The sequence below is a fragment of the Benincasa hispida genome, chromosome 11, assembly GCF_027475165.1.
Source record: "Benincasa hispida cultivar pf3 chromosome 11, pf3_genome.v1.1, whole genome shotgun sequence".
NCBI lineage: Eukaryota > Viridiplantae > Streptophyta > Magnoliopsida > Cucurbitales > Cucurbitaceae > Benincasa > Benincasa hispida.
Window position 1 is genome coordinate 38,332,418 of NC_143488.1, and position 17,131 is coordinate 38,349,548.

Here is a 17,131-nt window from a genome sequence, read left to right on the forward strand (position 1 = left end):
ATATTTATAAGATATAGCAAAATTTTAGAATTATTAATAATGACATTGATAGAATTTTATCAGTGTCTATCAATATTGACGTTGATAGAAGTCTATCCATGTCTATCAGCGTCTATAATAGATAGTTTTAAAATTTTGTTATATTTTGTAAATATTTTGATTCATTTTTTATATTTGATAACAATCCACTAAATAATGTGAAATTTGATTGATGACTTCAGATTCTTTTATTTAATTAAGTAATTATTTAATTTTGATTCTTATATACAAAATTGGTAAATTAAACCTATATATCTAACTTCTAAACATTAATTATCATGTATATTCAAACACATCTTTAATTATCTAAAGATTTAAAACTCATACATCCAAATTCCAGATATTTAATAACTATATTCATAAAATAATATAGATCGACTCCTAAAATATTAATGTAGAAAAATAAATATTTTTAAAATATAAAAGATCCAAACTAGTAGTAGAAATTGAATTAGTTACGTAAATATCTAATTAAGATTTGGTTCTAAATTGATAGTATTTTCCGTAGATAAAATAGAATAGATTCATTAATTCTTCCACCCACATATTATAGAAGATTCGTAAAATCAAGTAGGAGTGATCTTAAAAAAAACTCTATGATCTGAAAAAGCCAATCAACCCAACTCAACCCGTGCGGTTTGGATTGGGTTCAAATAAATGAAAATTTTATTGGTTGGATTAGTTCATGGATTCATCTAATATAACTCAAACCAACCCAAATTTATTATTAACTTTAAAATATATTTTTTATTACTTATAACACAATTATTTATACATATATTGATTTTAGTTTTATTTAATTCTAATATTTGTTTAATAATTTATTCTTCAACAACTAGTAGTTTCTTTGCACTTTTTTGACTATATAAATTAAAATTGAGTTAATTTTAATTCAATATATGAAAATATTGGATTTTTACTGTTTTACTCCTTTTATAACAAAATTTTAAGTAAATGACCCGATTAACCCAAACCAATCCAATCCAAATATTTCTTGGTTGGGTTGGGTTGGATTCATTTTTTTAATAAGAATTATTTGGATTGAAGAAATTTACAACCAGACAATTGGGTTGGGTCTAAAAAGTTGTTCAACCCAACCCATGAACACCCCTAGAGGTGACAATTGATTTAGTTTATTGGCAGACCAAGAACCAATCCAAAAAAATGGTTTTATAAAATAAAATCGAAACAATGTCTAATAAAAAACAAAACTAATTGATTGATTTTTATTTGGTTTGGTTTAGTATTAGTTTGGTTATCAATTTTTTTTGTATTTTTTTCTTCCAAATTTTTATTTTTATCTTCACTTTCGTTAAGAATTTGTTCTTTTGCTATTTTTAAATTAAAATTAGATCTATTTCTTTTGCCTATAGATTATAATTTAATATTTTTGTTTTTTTCTTGGCATTTTTTTTAAAAAAAATTAAAAACATACCAGCGTCATAAAATGTGTCTCTTTTCTAAAAAAAACAAATATATGTGTATCATGATAATTAAAATATTAAAAATACACCGGTTCGGTTTTGATTGATTTTTAGAACGAAAAAGGATCCAAATCAATTCTTTTTTTTTTTTCATAAATACAAATCTAATATATCCAATTTTATATTAAAAAATCAAACTAAATCATTGTATTGATTTGAATTGATTTGTTTTTCGATTTTTCAGTTGTTTACTGCACTCTAAAATCAACCGTGAAACGATGACAACGAAAATAAATAAATAACTCGTTCACACCAAATCTAAACAGAGGTATGTTTGGATTTTGCTGATTAAATCTTATGTTGATTTGAAAATAAGTTTTCTTATACTTTTTGATTCTCTTCAAATCATATATAGGTTTAAATTATTTTAAAATAATTTAAAATTAAGATCTATTTCATATATCTATCTTATTTCCACCAAATCAAATCTATATTTTTTTGTTTTTTTTCATAAATTGAATACATCTATTTTTTAAAAACAATTACAGCATATTGATTTTTTAAAAAATAAAACTATTTTTTAATATTTAAAAATTAATTGAGAGTAAACAAAATATATCATTATACATAATTATTTAAAATGACATATTATTAAAAAAATAGTAATAATATGTGTTTTCTCGAACGAGATTATTTTAATATTTATTTATCAGACATTAATATCCATTTTTCAGGTTGGAAGCTTAATTTACCAAAACACTAAAAAAAAAAAGATTTTTGTTGAACTTAATTTTTATTTTGTTTATTATAATTATTATTTTCAACTAATTTTCGCTTCTTTTTTTGAGGCGCAACTCGAGGGGCGAGTCCTAAGTACCGCAAGGTATAAAAGCAGCTATTTATTTGACCCAAAGTCTGACTCATATCTCTCTCTAGCGAACTCTGTTCTTTCAAGAGCCAAAAGTTCATTCGAAGTCCTTCAAAGATCTGAATTGTGTTCTATGATCTGAAACTAACTCCAGAATTCTACCAGTTTTCTTCGGAGTTCCTTCGCCTGAGGTACTATTCTATCTTCCACCTCCGATTCTGTACTTCTTCCGATTTGATGATTCTGTTTCTTTACTGTCGATCATTTCATCTCTACGAATCGCCATCCTTTTGCTTCCAAATTATTCAATTCTTTGTTTGAAGGTGATATTAATTGGAAGAGGATGTAACTTTTAGTACATAACGGTTGATTCATTATAGCGATTGTGATATATTTGCTCCGAATTTAGTGTGATCGTGATCGTTCAGTACTGTAGTAGATGTCAAACATGGAATGTGGTTAGGTTTTTCCTTAACTTGATGAAATTCAGTATTCATTGTACTGGTTTGGTTTTGCTATGAAGCTTAATGACTCGAAATTTGTAGTTCGTTTGATTGTGTCTTCGTAATTTGGTTTACATCACATTTATGGTGTGGTAGGATAAAGACATCACTCGAGCTTATTGTATTATGTGAGATAGGTTAAGAGAATGGAGGAATGGTTGGTGCATGTGATATATAAATCGGAGGAAGAATATTGTTATAGTCATTAATTTTGAAGGGATGATTCTATAGAAATTCCAGTTATTCTGATGCTGGAAAACATTTCATACAGCGTTCTATCTCAGACATGGATAGCTTTGAAGTTTCTATATTAAATACGGTGCCATTGAGACAAAATCCAGTGCGTACCTATGTTGTTCGTGGAGCCAGTCGATACATAAGTTCAGATCGTTATAGGTCACTATCATCACTTTTATTATTAATAGGTCTTCTGATAATGGTACTTCTTTCTACGATTTTACAGCTCTTCCCTTCCTTTTTTAGTTACTATACTTAGTTCACATATTCAAAACATTTATTTGTTGAATGGGAATGACTTTTTTATTTGTTTGGTTCTGAAAGATATCTAATTTAGGATTGAAAAAATAATTTCTGTAATTTTCAGGTCATAACCCTTGCTCTAGGATATCTCTATCATGCATCAGGTTCGTATTTGTTACTATACTTGACGAGATAGTAGCTAAGTTAATTTAGTTGGTTGGATGCCCACACGATGAAGCGACAGGTTATTAAATCCCATTTTAGTTTCCAAACTTTTAAAAAAGTAAACATTTTAATTTTTAATGTTATTTGCCAAAACTTGTTCATCAAATGGATCGTAACTTCAAATATGTACATTAGATTGTTGTCATAGACAGAACTAAAGTCAAATGTGTTAGCCGAGGTAGGTCTTGAATGGGGCAAATGTTGATGACAAAATAACAAGAAGGAACAAAATTGCTAGCTTTCACGGTTATTTAGTATTTTATGTTGTTAATCTGGATATATAATTTTCTTCTTCTTCTTCTTCTTCTCATGGTAGGTGGGCAGACGAGCCATTTGGAGGCTGACAATGAAGTTGAAGGTATTCTGTCTTTATCTTTCGAAGTCACTGAAGTTTATACAACGACTTTGTACAATGATATTGCAGCATTGCTGTACTGATAATAATTCAACTATCAACCTTGGTTAAAATTGTGAAATTGGATTTTTGACCTTGTTTATAACCTAAATGTCTGTTTTTAGCATGGGATTAGTGATATTAAACTGTGTAATGCGTCTAGAATTCCTGAGATTTGAACAAATTCCTCTACTGCTAGGTGATCTATCAACAATCTGTAGCAGGGCCCAAGGAATTAAAAGAAAAAAAAAGAAAAAAAAAAAAGAAAAAGAAAAGAAGAGGTTAAGGGAAAAAGTAGAGGGTTAGACTAGAGACATAAGATTTATTATTTCTTGTAGCTGTTATAATTACTTATTTTGTGTTCTGTTATTTGTTTGAAAATTTCTAGAGAAAAGCCTCGACTTTGCTTAAGTTAGACAGCTGAATTTTCTTCACGGATTTAGACATTTGGACTCCGGGACTTGAGAATTACTATGAAGATCTTTATGCATAAATGTATTGTTAGTGTTTCGATCATTCTCATTTATAAAAATTATTTACTGATTTTATAAGTACAGGCGTATACAAACACATACAAACACTATCACCCTCGTTCCTTGACAAGGTATCTATCATAGATCTAATATTGCTAGTGCATAATGGCAGGCCAGACCTTTTGCAGTTTGGAAGTTCAAACAATGATACCACTTCTAAGGGAAGTATATGATGATAGCATGACCAAAGTTTTATACGTTGGCCCTGATACTTGTTCGATGATGTCCGAATTACTCATAGACGAAGAGGAATATGAAGCTTGGGGTGTGGAACCATATGGCTCTGACGGTAGTGACTTTTATTGCTGGGATCTCATTCATAAAGGCATCATCCGTGTTGCCGATATGAAATTTTCTCTGCCTTACAGGGAAAATTCATTTTCTCATGTTATAATTTCCGATACTTTGGAATATTTCTCTCCGCGATACCTTAACAGCACAATTCCTGAGTTGATGAGGGTATCTAGAGATGGTGTTATCATATTTGCTGGTAAACCCCTTATTATAGTTTTGTTTTATAGATTCAAAAATCTTGAGTTAAGAGTTGACTTTAACATAATTTCTGATGCTTTTAATCTCAAACTACTATGCTTCTCATTTTTCTCTTTTTCAATGTAATGCAGGTTATCCAGATTATCCAATTACAGAATTTACCAGATACAAATTCAACCGCGAGGTTAGAATTATGGAACTGAAGTCTGTGCCTCTTAGATTGTGTTAGGTTCTCAATTACAAGTAAACAACACGAAACACAAAGATAAAAATGCACTGCAATATCAAAAGTAATTACAATATAACAATAGCCATCTCTCCAACAATCTACCAAAATAGATAATTGCAAAATATGACCTCCCCTCATGAACCCTACCTCTCTTTATTTACAACCAAGACCGCTACCTAATTACCATTATACCTTAATGATATCCTACTAATATTCCTAATGCATCTCCCAATAATACTCTCACAGATTGTCAGGAAATTTGATTTGATTCACACAAGTTAAATGTTGAATGAACATGGACCATGACTTTGAAACATTCCGGTGACGTTTGATCACTCGCATTGCATATTCTGAAACAAAATGTGATTGCCAAGAAACTACATAGAAATTATAGAATATATTCTACTTTTTGGGAGGCAAAAATGTTTGCCATTGCCATAGTAACTTTAAGCTTGGTTTAGAATGTGTTTCATACTTGAATCAATAAGCAAAATATCCTCAAGTTAGGCAATTGGTAATTAAAAATTACTAGTTTTACATGCATTGGAATTTTGCCTACTAATTAGCAATGACCATTTGGCTTTGATCTTGTTTGTAAATTTTGCAGGCCAAACTCCGAAGTCCTTCGTGGTGGAAAAGGTATTTAGTTCAAAGGAAGTTGGAAGAGAATGAAGCTGCCAAAAAGAGGTTTAAAAAAATTTTAAGGGATATATCATATAAACCAGCCTGCCAAATCTTTTTTCTCAAGTCAGGATGATACCATTTTAAAATGTTAGAAATATTTTTTGTTTAATTTCTATAGCAAGTAGAAACCATGTTTCAGGGTAATTTATTAGAGCAGCTCATTCATTTTAGTATAGTAAATTTATCACAAATTCATTTTAGTTTTAGTCTGAGAAATATCAGCCCTTTTGTTTAATGAAAGTTACCAGTTGAACAAGTTGGCATGGTTTTTTTCAATGTTTTTGGGGTCTTCTGTTCTGTTCATTCTTTTCTCCCTTATAAAGATGAATGCTTGCAAAATGGGGGATCCTTTCTTTCACATGGAGGAGATAAGGAAGGGATGGGAGTAAGAAACAGTTTTCTTTTTTCTGTTTTTTCTTGGTAGATGGAGTAAGGAATATTTTGCCCTTGATTTTGATGCTAATAGTAAGCTTGGGTTTTTTCCTACCAAAGTGTTTGCAACTCTTTTAGCAATTCTAAGAATTGGAGTGTCCATTCTCTTGGCAGGATAGAGCTGTGGAGGGGAAGGGTTTTAAAAGATGTTCTTAAGAAAAATACTCCTATGCTGGTTGGGTTACACTTATCTTTTTGTAATCCGTTCTTTTTTAAAAAAAATTTGGATTTAAAAAAAAATTAAATTAAATTGTTACTTATTTTTGCTAGATAATAAATGAGGAGGTTGTATGGAAATAGGTGAAATCTAGATTGGACCTAATCATTACCTATTATTTAAAGGCTTAACAATATCATCAAAATAATTATGTCCTAAAGCTTTGTACATAAATTGTTTTTGTCTAAATTCTAACTACTAAGTTTCGATTGTTGGTCAGACATAACAATAATTTATGGTTGTCACAATCAAGATTATGTTCATATATCATGTTTATGATCACCTATTTGTGTTTTGTATGTGCATCCAAATAATAATAATAAAATTGACGAGTATGTTTCATCAAGTCATCTCTAATTTTACTTTAGCTATCCAGTAAAAAAAATGTTTAATAAAAATATGGGAAAAAGGAAAGACAATTGATTGAAGACCTAATCTCAAACACCAAAATAACTTTTTGTCCATTTTTTCAAACTTAAGAATTTTGCACTCTTGCTTACATCATCATTAGCTAAAGTTACAAAACTATTCTCGGTTTTCTTTTTCCTCTACTCAATTTTCCTTCCGTCTTTTGCTTTGACCATTCTCCATTTTTCCTTTTTCTATTTGTCGTGGACTACCGAGACGTTGTAGAGGTGTTGTCATTGGCTATCATAATGTTGCTCGAAAAGAAGTGAGAGAATATTGAGAATGAATGAGAGAGAGGAGACTAAGAAGAGAGAGCGTGAGCAAGACAACAAGAAAGAAAACAACAAAACAATGAAAAAGAGGAAGAAAGTGGAGGTTAGGAGTGGATTTCATTTGCTCTCCCTATTCTAGATCATTCATCTACTTAAGAAAATGATAACTTGGGTTTTGTTTAATTTAATTAATACTTATGGAAAGCCAAAGAGCCCTTTCATTTAGTGGGAAGAATATTATGACTTTTGAGAGATTGTAACTAAAAGGAAAAGAATAAAACTTCTTAGAGATGAGAAATGCAATATTGAAAAAGGAAATCATAATCTTTTGACATTCTTAAATATTTGAAAACTATATTTACTATAATATTTATGGGGTGTTTACCTCGAGTTTGGAATTAGGAGTCTGACATTTGAAGCCAAGCTCACGTTTGTACACTTCAATTTATTTGTTTTTAAATAAATGCAATGGATTTGAGGAAAATCTTCATTTATTTATAACCTCATAATAGTGATTGTTGTTGACAATAATAGCCGGTTTTAACCATTGGCCAACTATCATGATTGTCGATGACCGACACCATCGACTAATCGCCCGTGATTGCTAGGCGTTTGTGATTTTTTCCCCTCCCCTCCCTGGATTTCTCATTCCTTTCTCATTCTTCATTTTCACAAAAATAAAATATAAAATGAACTCCTTTATAAAACATTGCAACAATTGTTCTAGTAGTGAATTGTCAAATCTTTTCCATCACCCATTGCCTACTACCAGTCACTAATGATTGGTTTTTACATTTTTTTCATCTTCCATCTTCTCCCTCTCTCTTCCCTTATTCTTCATACATTCTTACTCATTTTTGCGCCAAAAAAAAAAAAGAAAAAAGAAAGAAAGAAAGAAAGAAAACTTTCATCTAAGTTTTAGTCTAAGTTTTTAAAATTAAACTTGAAAATGTATTCTAAACACACTTTTAGTCACTAAGTTTCAAAATGTTACAATTTTACCTTTCAAATTTGAGTTTTGTTTCAATTTGGTCCATGAATTTCTATATTTTACATTTTTAACCACATTTTTTCATTAAAAACTCATTTTCAATCATTGACATCAATTTAGATTAATTAATTAAAAATAATTATGAAGTGAAATTTTAAATTTAATTTTAAAAGTGATAAAAAATAATGAAATTTAATAAAATATAATTCTTTTAACGATTTTTAGTTTATTAACATAAATTAACTCTAAAGACGAAAAATTAGTATTTAGTAAAAAAAAAAATTAAAGTTAAAAGTGTAAATCTTGAACCATAGGGACCAAATTGAAGCAGAACTCTAATGTCAAGGGTAAATTTATAGCATTTTTGAAACATATGAACCAAATTAAAACAAAACTCAAAACTTAAAGACTAAATTTGTAATATTTTGAAAACTAGAGATTGAATATAAACTAGACAAAAAATCTAGGGACCAAAAATGTATTTTTTTCCTATATGTTAAGGTTTTTTTTTTAACCTAATACATATTTTAATTAAAAAAAAATGAATTGAGTTTATAACTTGACGTACTACGTATTTATCTTTATTTAATATAATTTTGTATTTTAAAATTTAAAATTCAGAATCTAAATACAATGAAATCTTACAATTGTTTTCAAAATTTGTACCATTTAGATCACATAATGTTTTTAGATTGTCTGCCAAACACGTATTTATGGAACAACATAGCTTCAAATTTCAATTTTCATTTTAAAATAATGACACACAATAAACATCTCAATTTTCTTCGATTCTGAGACATTTAAGGTCTGTTTGATAGAGCATTTGAAAACAAGAAACTAAATGAAAATATAGTTGTATTACATAATTTCAGTTACGTGTTTGGTTATTGATTAAAAAAATGGATTTTAATTTAAACGTTTTCTTAAAATGTGTTTGATATTATATTTCATAAAACTAATTATAGTTATTCACTAAAATATTAAATTATTGTTAATTTATTTATGAACAAATTTTATGTTAAAAAATTTCATATAATTATTATTGTTAACATTATATAATTTACAATACATTGCATAATATAAATTTAAATTCTAAAAAATGAATTGAGTTTTTAGCTTCACATGTATCTTTATGCATTTTATTTAACGTTTAAAAATTTAAAATCAAGTTATAACAAAAACATAAAAATGTCATTTTGTAACTTTTATGAAAGTTTAGGAATTAAGAGGGCGTTTGGATTGAGGGAATTGAGATGGAAATAAGAGTGAGAATGGATAAGGGATACACATCCCTTGTTTGATAGAAGTTTTAAAGTTTTAGATATAAGAATAAGCTATTCTCATACGTTCCTTATATACTCATCAAAAAGTATAGGTTTTCTCGATACTCACTCCCTCTCTCCTTTTATGAGTTTTTCTTTTCTTTTATATTGTTAAAATTAATTAATATATAAATATTAATTTTATAATTTATAAAATTATTTCAAAATTTAAATTATAATATTTGAATTTAACTACTCCAGATTCATTAATTAATTAACTATATATTAAACCATAATACTATTACTTAATTGATAAATTATACATGTAGTTAATTAATTATCATTATAATTAATATTTTATGAAATTATTTTTTTAATTTTTATAATTAGTTTATCATTGATTAATTATAGTCTATTATTTTATAATTACAAAATGTTATATTTATTTTTTTAAACTGATTTTGATTGTTTTATTAATTAATACATCATATTTATATAAATTCATCAAATTGATATATCAAATTATATAATCAAGTAACTTTAATTATTAATTACTCATTTTACAAATATTTGTAATTAATAATTTAATTAATATTATTATTTAATAATTAAATAATTAATTTTGCTCAAAACTTTAAATTAAATTTATTGTTTATCAATTAATTTATCAAAAATTTATAGAGTTGTCTATAATTAATTTTATAAATAAAATACAAAACTAATTTGCTACCATAAAAATTTGATAACATTATCGTGTACAACCAAACACGGTCATCCTTGATTTCCAGCTAGACAAGGAATGAGAGAGGGAATGGAGAAGATTTTTTCCCTGTTGACTAAACGGGGATGAGGATTACATTCTCTGACCCTGACCCGTCTCTGCCCCAATGAATATATATACTAAACTAACACACATATGACATACATATAATAATCCATATCCATAATACATATAATACCACATTATATATATATATATATATATATATATATATATATATACTATAAAATTCATAACATCCACCGATATTTATTTTTTACTTTCCTCACTTTAATACATTTTTAAGATATGTATATTTTTAATATTTAAAATTTTTATTACTTGTTATAATGTTTAAATTGAAGGTTAGATTTGTAATATTTAAAATTTAGAAATTATGGGGTTAAATTTTTGAGTATATCTTTACACATAAAATAATATTGTTTTTATTAGAAAAATTTATAATTTTTTATTTGAAAAGAATGCACTGGAAATGACCCATTTGACTAATAGATTTTCATAGATTGAGCATAAATTATTTAAAAGTTGTTAAAAAATTAAAAAAAGAAATGAAAATTTTTCTCTACTAAAAATTCGATCCTCATGAATTTCCTGTCCCGATCCGCGTGAGGAATTTGCAGAGATGGTGATTGAAATAGAGTGCGGGGATGGGGTCGGGGAGAACTTCCCGTCCACGTCCGCCCCGTGATATCTCTATTCCCAGCAATCTTATTCTTAGGCTTTTTATTCCTACCATACTTAATTCATCTACATATTTAAAACTTTAATTTAAATTGTCTTTAAAAGTGATTTTTAACCTTTTAGAATTTATATTATATGTATCAAATAATCTAAAAACAGGTTCAGAAATATATAAGTGGTGGAGTTAGTGAATTGGAGAAGGGGATGATATTTTAAAAATAATTGGAATATTATTTATTTATTTATTTTATAATATAGCTAATGAGAAATATATAAAAATGCCAGCGTGTGGGGCTGGAAGCTCCGGCTCCGGCCATGGCGGTGACGGAGAGCCACCATCGTCGTTATCAAGCGAAGCAAGTTCCTCTTTTCCCCTTACTCTCTCTTATCTGCTTCGTTTCCATTTTTCTCGCTCTCTCGGTATTCTACAAAACCTCCGTGACTCCACCACCGCGTCAGAGCTTCCAATTCATCAACGGCATTAGATCCGGGAGATCCAAGGCGGCTGGGGGAGGCTCGTGTGATTATTCTGATGGAAGTTGGGTCCGCGATCCGAATTTGAGAACCTCCACGTACGACCACACCTGCAAAGAGATATTCAAAGGCTGGAACTGCTTTGCGGCGAACAAATCCAATGCGCTCGATATCACTAACTGGCATTGGAAGCCGAAGCAATGTGATCTTCCACATTTTGATCCGGTTTCCTTTCTTGAGAAGTTCAGAAATACTAACATCGGTACTCTCTTGGTCTCCCTTTTATTCATGCTGCAACATCTTTCCGCGTATTGCTATGTGCTTGTGCTTAATTGTTATGAAGTTGAAGTGTTTGGCTTGTAGTATAAAAAGCAGTTTGCACTTTATTAGTTAAGCGTAATCAAGTTCCTGAGCGTTGCCTAGTTGAAATTGCCAAATTGCTTTGTGCTTGTGTTTAATTGTTATGAAGTTGAAGTGTTTGGCATGTTGTATACAAAGCAGTTTGCACTTTATTGGTTAAGCGTATTCAAGTCCTGAGCGTTGCCTAGTTGAAACTGCCAAATTCTCTTTTCGTTTAGCAAAAGCTACAAACGTTTCTTTTCATAATTACAGTTCACAGTTAACATGTAATTGGTCTCTGGGGCGAATGTGGAGAGTAAAATACATCAGTGAAGCTGGCGGGTTATAACATCTTTAAACTCTCATATGGTGAGCTTGAAAATTTGGTGGAACTTCAAATGCAGGACCTTCTATTCTTACTTTAGTTCCATGTTAGTAGATGGTACATTTGATCTTTTATCTGTATTCTTCACATATTGAATGCTTTTTTATTTGATCAGTCTATGTCTGTTATTGTGCTAGATATGGACTTTATGAATGTTCTGCAGTGCAGGGTTTGTTGGCGACTCCTTAAATAGGAACATGTTTGTTTCACTTTTTTGTTCTCTGAAACGTGTGCCTGGAGAAGTGAAAAAGTGGCGTCCAGCTGGTGCAGATCGTGGATTTTCATTTCTGAAATACAATCTTACTATTGCATATCATAGAACGAATATTCTGGCACGATATGGTTGGTAAGTAATGTAAACATCGAACTTTGATTTGTTGTTTGCCATCAATTCTTATATTGTAACCATCAAGCTTTTCTGTTTCCTCATCACCTTTCATCCGTTAGGAATTAGGATATTCTCCGCCCTTAGAAAATTGTTATCAACAGAGAAGAAAACTGGATAGATGAGAAGGGCTGAGAGTAGCTGGTCTTAGGATTGTTCATGAATACAATGTTGTTATGTATAGGAGTGGCAAATTTGGAATTGACTGTTTTCCTGTGAGGGACATTAAATCTTCACTTTTGTCATAAAGTGGATTTTGTAGGTTCAATTTAATGAAGCAACGAAAATAAGGAAAGTCAGGATTATCTTTTTCTCCATTGGCTCTTTCGCCCAGAAAATGTTGGCAGAAGGTCTTAGTTGAGTTTGTTCTGAAGTGGGTTAATGACTTTCCTTCTTCTTTTATACTTTTCATTCTTTTGTGCAAATTTGTTTCTTAACCAAAAAAAAAAAAAAAAAAAATAAAATAAAAAATCGGGAAGTCGTATGTGTTTGAAGAGCTTCATGCTCAACTCTGTTCCAAACATTTATTGTATAAAAACTCATTTAAACAACGTGTCTGTAAGCCCTATACTACTCTCACTGTAAAAGCTTTTAGACATTTTTCAAGCTGTTTTTATTTTTATTTTTATATTCTTTTCAAGTACATGTGTGTTGTATAGAGGCCATTGATCGGTTAATTTGCTTGATTCTCACTTCTCACATTTGCATTGTACTTGTCTTTTAGAAGTTCCCTGGCGGTTAATAATTAACATTATCTGTTCCTGCTTCTATTTGAGTCAGGTGGTCAGCTAACACTGACGGTGGTAACTTAGAATCTCTGGGATATAAAGGAGGATACAGAGTCGATGTTGACATTCCAGAAAGTTCATGGATAGAGGCCCCAAATTTCCATGACATTTTAGTCTTTAACACCGGACATTGGTACTTACATTTGTTTTTCCAATTCCTTTCAGCTATCATGCTATGACAACAATGATTTATTTATTGTACAATTTAAGTTGGGGGGATGGGGGTCTTGGTGATGGAAATACATACACGATTCCGACTTCGCGGAACTTGGTATAATGAAGAAGTATGATAGTGTAGGAGAACCACATCATGATAGGACTAAGTTCTAGTAATCAAGAACATTTTGTTATTGAAATTATTTCCATAAGCTCTTGTGATGTTTTTATCCATCTGGATAGCAGGAAATTTCAACTGTTGCAGTCGAAAGAATTAAGATGATTGGACTGTACTAGAATGCTGTTCATATCTTATATTAGTCCAAAACTATGTTCACTTCTTTTTCAATCTTCGTTTTTTTTTTTTTTTTTTTTTTTTTTTTAAATATTTCCTTTCAAATTCATCGGCTATCAAGTTTTCATTTATTTTGTAGATAGATAATTTGAACTTTTTTGTTTGCTTCAAATAGGTGGTGGGCGCCTTCAAAATTTGATCCTGTAAAATCACCCATGCTTTTTTTCGAAAAGGGTTTGCCTATCATCCCTCCGGTACCTCCTGATGTTGGCTTCGATATGGTTCTGAAATATATGGTATATAGTTTTTTGTTTCTTCTTTTGGATTTCAATTTGATCTGTCAACTTTTCTCGAGTCTTGACTGTGTGAGGTAAACTGTCAACTTGTTTTTAGATAATTTTCCTAGCTAGAAACTTTTTAGGGGACTGAGTCATGTTCAATTAGGTGTAAACATTTCCCCTTATAAATTCTAGATCACCACGAGTTGTTTTCAAGTCGTAGTTTAATAGTTTAGATAAAATTTTCACCTCAAATTCATAACAATTCGATTTTCTGGCTCAGTAGATGGAGGGGCAATGGACTGCATTGTTTACCTTTAAGCCTTGATGGTCGTATCTTCGATATAATATCAAATATCCTAAAAACTTCCGAACACCAAAATATTTTATAACTAGATCGGTAGTTGTGCTATTGATTTGTTGAGATGTGCATAAACCATCGCCTTGTGCTCAATTAGGAGTTGATTATGAACAATCTTTGCTGTAGAGATATAAACTATCAAGAAACTGACATTGTACAAAACAAGAGGAAAGAATTGTGCTGTATCTCATTTTTGTTTTACCATTTTGTGAGTGATCTGTTCATCATAGATATCATATGTGGAGCAAAAAATGCCAGCTGGTGCAATCAAATTCTTCCGTACGCAATCACCTAGGCACTTTGAAGGAGGTGACTGGTACCAAGGTGGTTCTTGCCAGCGGCAGCAGCCTCTATCTCCTCAACAGGTGGCCGATTCAGATTTCGTTTCTATATTCTAAGAAATCTTAGACTTAAATTTAGGTTAAGTTATAAAAATGTACTCTTGAACTTGTCAAAAGTTGGAATATTACTTTTCATGAATGTTTCAAAACTACTATTTATATAATTTTAGAAGGAAATTGGGACTTAGAATAGTGTAATGGTGACCTAGAACGAAAATGGATTGCCACACCGTCAAGTTTGCCACCACTAAGTTCTACGTCCCACTTTACGTTCAAAATTTGTAAAAAATTTCTACTCAAGTGTAGTTTTGAAATGTTTACGAAGTTCCTGGAGAATATTATTATGTTACATTTGATACATAAGGCAAAGTTTAAGGGTTTTTTTTTCCTCCCCCAATTTAGCCTTAAATTTATCATTCTGGGCCTCTTCCCATACTTTTCCTTAATGAAATGAATTGTCTCAAAGTTTAGTTTTCCTTTTCAGGCCGAGGATCTGTTCTCGCTGACGAATAACAGAACCAATGCCGAGGTTCGACTCGTAAATGAGCACCTTTTCAAGGCCCTTAATGGAACTAGTTTCCATATTTTGAACATAACTCCCATGAGTGAGTTGAGAGCAGATGCACATCCTGCCTCAGCTGGTGGAAAGAAGCACGACGATTGTATGCACTGGTGCTTGCCGGGACTCACCGATACATGGAACGACTTGTTCATACAGCATCTATACAACATTAGACGTTAATATAATTTTCCCTTAACACCTTGAAATTTAATTCTTTTTGATCTGTTACAAGTGCTTTTGGGTCGTATATTTATTGAAACTTTGTAGGATTGAGGAGAAGGATTCTTCCCTTTTTGCGAATTAATTTTCTCAACTTGGTTATCAGGTTTTAAAATTTAGGATGCTCCTCAATATTGTTGGTTATTTGCAATGAGGAAAAATATTGAATTCATGAAAGCTTATAATTAAATTTGAATATTGGAAAAAGTTCCATTCGATAACCATGCTGTGTATAGTTCGAGGGTGGCTTAGTGATTAAAGGCGTGAGATATTTGGAGACACTCTAAGTCTTTGGTTCACATGTTCCCTAGTGAAAAATGCAGGCTTTCGTTTGATAATCGTTTGAATTTTTATTTTTGGCTGATATAAATTTAAGCTTCTTATGAGCCTAATTTTCACCTTTTTAATTTTTTTTCATAAATGTTTTTAAAATCGAAACTGTGTTACTTATGAATTTTTTTTTTTTTTTTTTTTTTTGAAGTTGAGTTAAAGAATTCAATTTACTTATCTTTTTTTTAAGTTTAATAAGTTTTTATTTATTTATTTTTATTTAGACAATTCTAAAAATAATTAAAACCATGAACATTAATGAGTAGGAATGGATCATATATACGGAAGTTGTAAATAGAGAGGCTTAGCTTATTTGGTAGAGAATTTGAAAACAGAAATTTGAAAATAAGGGGTTAAATAAAAACTGAGTTATATTTTATGTTTTCAAATATGTATTTAGTAGTAGAATTCAGAAATTGGATTCAAATTTAAACAATTGCAAACTAGTTGTAATTATCCATTAAATATTAGTTGATAATAAACTATTAATAATTTATTTATGAACATAGTTTATGTTAAAAAAATTTTAAATTATTATTTTGTATAATATATAATTTATAGGATGAATTGAAAATTTTGTCCCTATAGTTTGGAAAAAGTTAGAATTTAGGTTGATAAATTAGAATTTACCCCATATGGTTTGATAAAAGTTTCATAAATAGTCCTTACGGTAGGGATTATTTAAAAGGATTTAACAAACCATAGAGACTATATATGAAGTTATATCAAATCATAGGAATTAAAATCTAAATTTTAAAACCATACGGACTAACTTTTAACTTTATCTAAATCATAGAGACTGAATATGGAATTTAACCTAATTTATAATATATTACATAATCAAAATTTTTAATTTTTTTAAAACTGAATTGAGTTATACCTTGACATATACTATATTTCTAAATGTTTAAACTTTATTTAATATAATTCTGCATTTTAAATTTTAAAATTCAAATTCTGGATGTAATGAAAACATAAAAATGTTGTTTTCAGAATGGGTTGTCTGCAAATACATATCCACTAAATTTAGTAAATTTAAAACATAAAATAGAATTTGAATTGCGAACCAAGCAGACTGTCCACCCGTTCTCCCCTCTCACAAGAACCCCCCCACTAATTTCAAGTTTGGAAATGACAATAAAAAGCTTTAAAAACAAAAAAGAAATATAGTGAGATCACACTCAATATGGATTGTCTATGAACAAATCTTACCTTAGTAAAAAAAAAAAAACCCTTGTCTCATCAAATGGAAATTTTCTTTTTCAGTACTTTTACAAACGTATGAAAAACTCCAATTTAAGGG

General features: G+C 29.7%; 2 protein-coding genes across 2 annotated transcripts; both read left to right on the forward strand.

The window, feature by feature from the left end:
* The first annotated feature begins 2,386 nt into the window (after positions 1 to 2,386).
* Positions 2,387 to 6,143, forward strand: LOC120091821 (putative pectin methylesterase CGR3). The gene is made up of 7 exons (XM_039049964.2): positions 2,387 to 2,522; positions 3,106 to 3,273; positions 3,439 to 3,478; positions 3,856 to 3,897; positions 4,579 to 4,956; positions 5,090 to 5,142; positions 5,795 to 6,143. Exons 2-7 carry the CDS (start codon positions 3,121 to 3,123, stop codon positions 5,942 to 5,944), a joined length of 816 nt encoding a protein of 271 aa, XP_038905892.1. The 5' UTR covers positions 2,387 to 2,522; positions 3,106 to 3,120; the 3' UTR covers positions 5,945 to 6,143.
* A 4,977-nt stretch (positions 6,144 to 11,120) lies between these two features.
* Positions 11,121 to 15,719, forward strand: TBL13 (TRICHOME BIREFRINGENCE-LIKE 13). The gene is made up of 6 exons (XM_039050410.2): positions 11,121 to 11,651; positions 12,282 to 12,459; positions 13,279 to 13,419; positions 13,913 to 14,033; positions 14,607 to 14,741; positions 15,202 to 15,719. Exons 1-6 carry the CDS (start codon positions 11,231 to 11,233, stop codon positions 15,457 to 15,459), a joined length of 1,254 nt encoding a protein of 417 aa, XP_038906338.1. The 5' UTR covers positions 11,121 to 11,230; the 3' UTR covers positions 15,460 to 15,719.
* Positions 15,720 to 17,131: the final 1,412 nt, after the last annotated feature.

Coding starts and splice junctions, on each gene's coding strand:
- LOC120091821 (XM_039049964.2), top strand. CDS start 3,121: ATGGATAGCTTTGAAGTTTCTATATTAAATACGGTGCCATTGAGACAA. Junction 4,957..5,089: donor TGGTGTTATCATATTTGCTG/GTAAACCCCTTA, acceptor AATGTAATGCAG/GTTATCCAGATTATCCAATT. Junction 5,143..5,794: donor GATACAAATTCAACCGCGAG/GTTAGAATTATG, acceptor TAAATTTTGCAG/GCCAAACTCCGAAGTCCTTC.
- TBL13 (XM_039050410.2), top strand. CDS start 11,231: ATGGCGGTGACGGAGAGCCACCATCGTCGTTATCAAGCGAAGCAAGTT. Junction 12,460..13,278: donor ATTCTGGCACGATATGGTTG/GTAAGTAATGTA, acceptor TATTTGAGTCAG/GTGGTCAGCTAACACTGACG. Junction 13,420..13,912: donor GTCTTTAACACCGGACATTG/GTACTTACATTT, acceptor TGCTTCAAATAG/GTGGTGGGCGCCTTCAAAAT.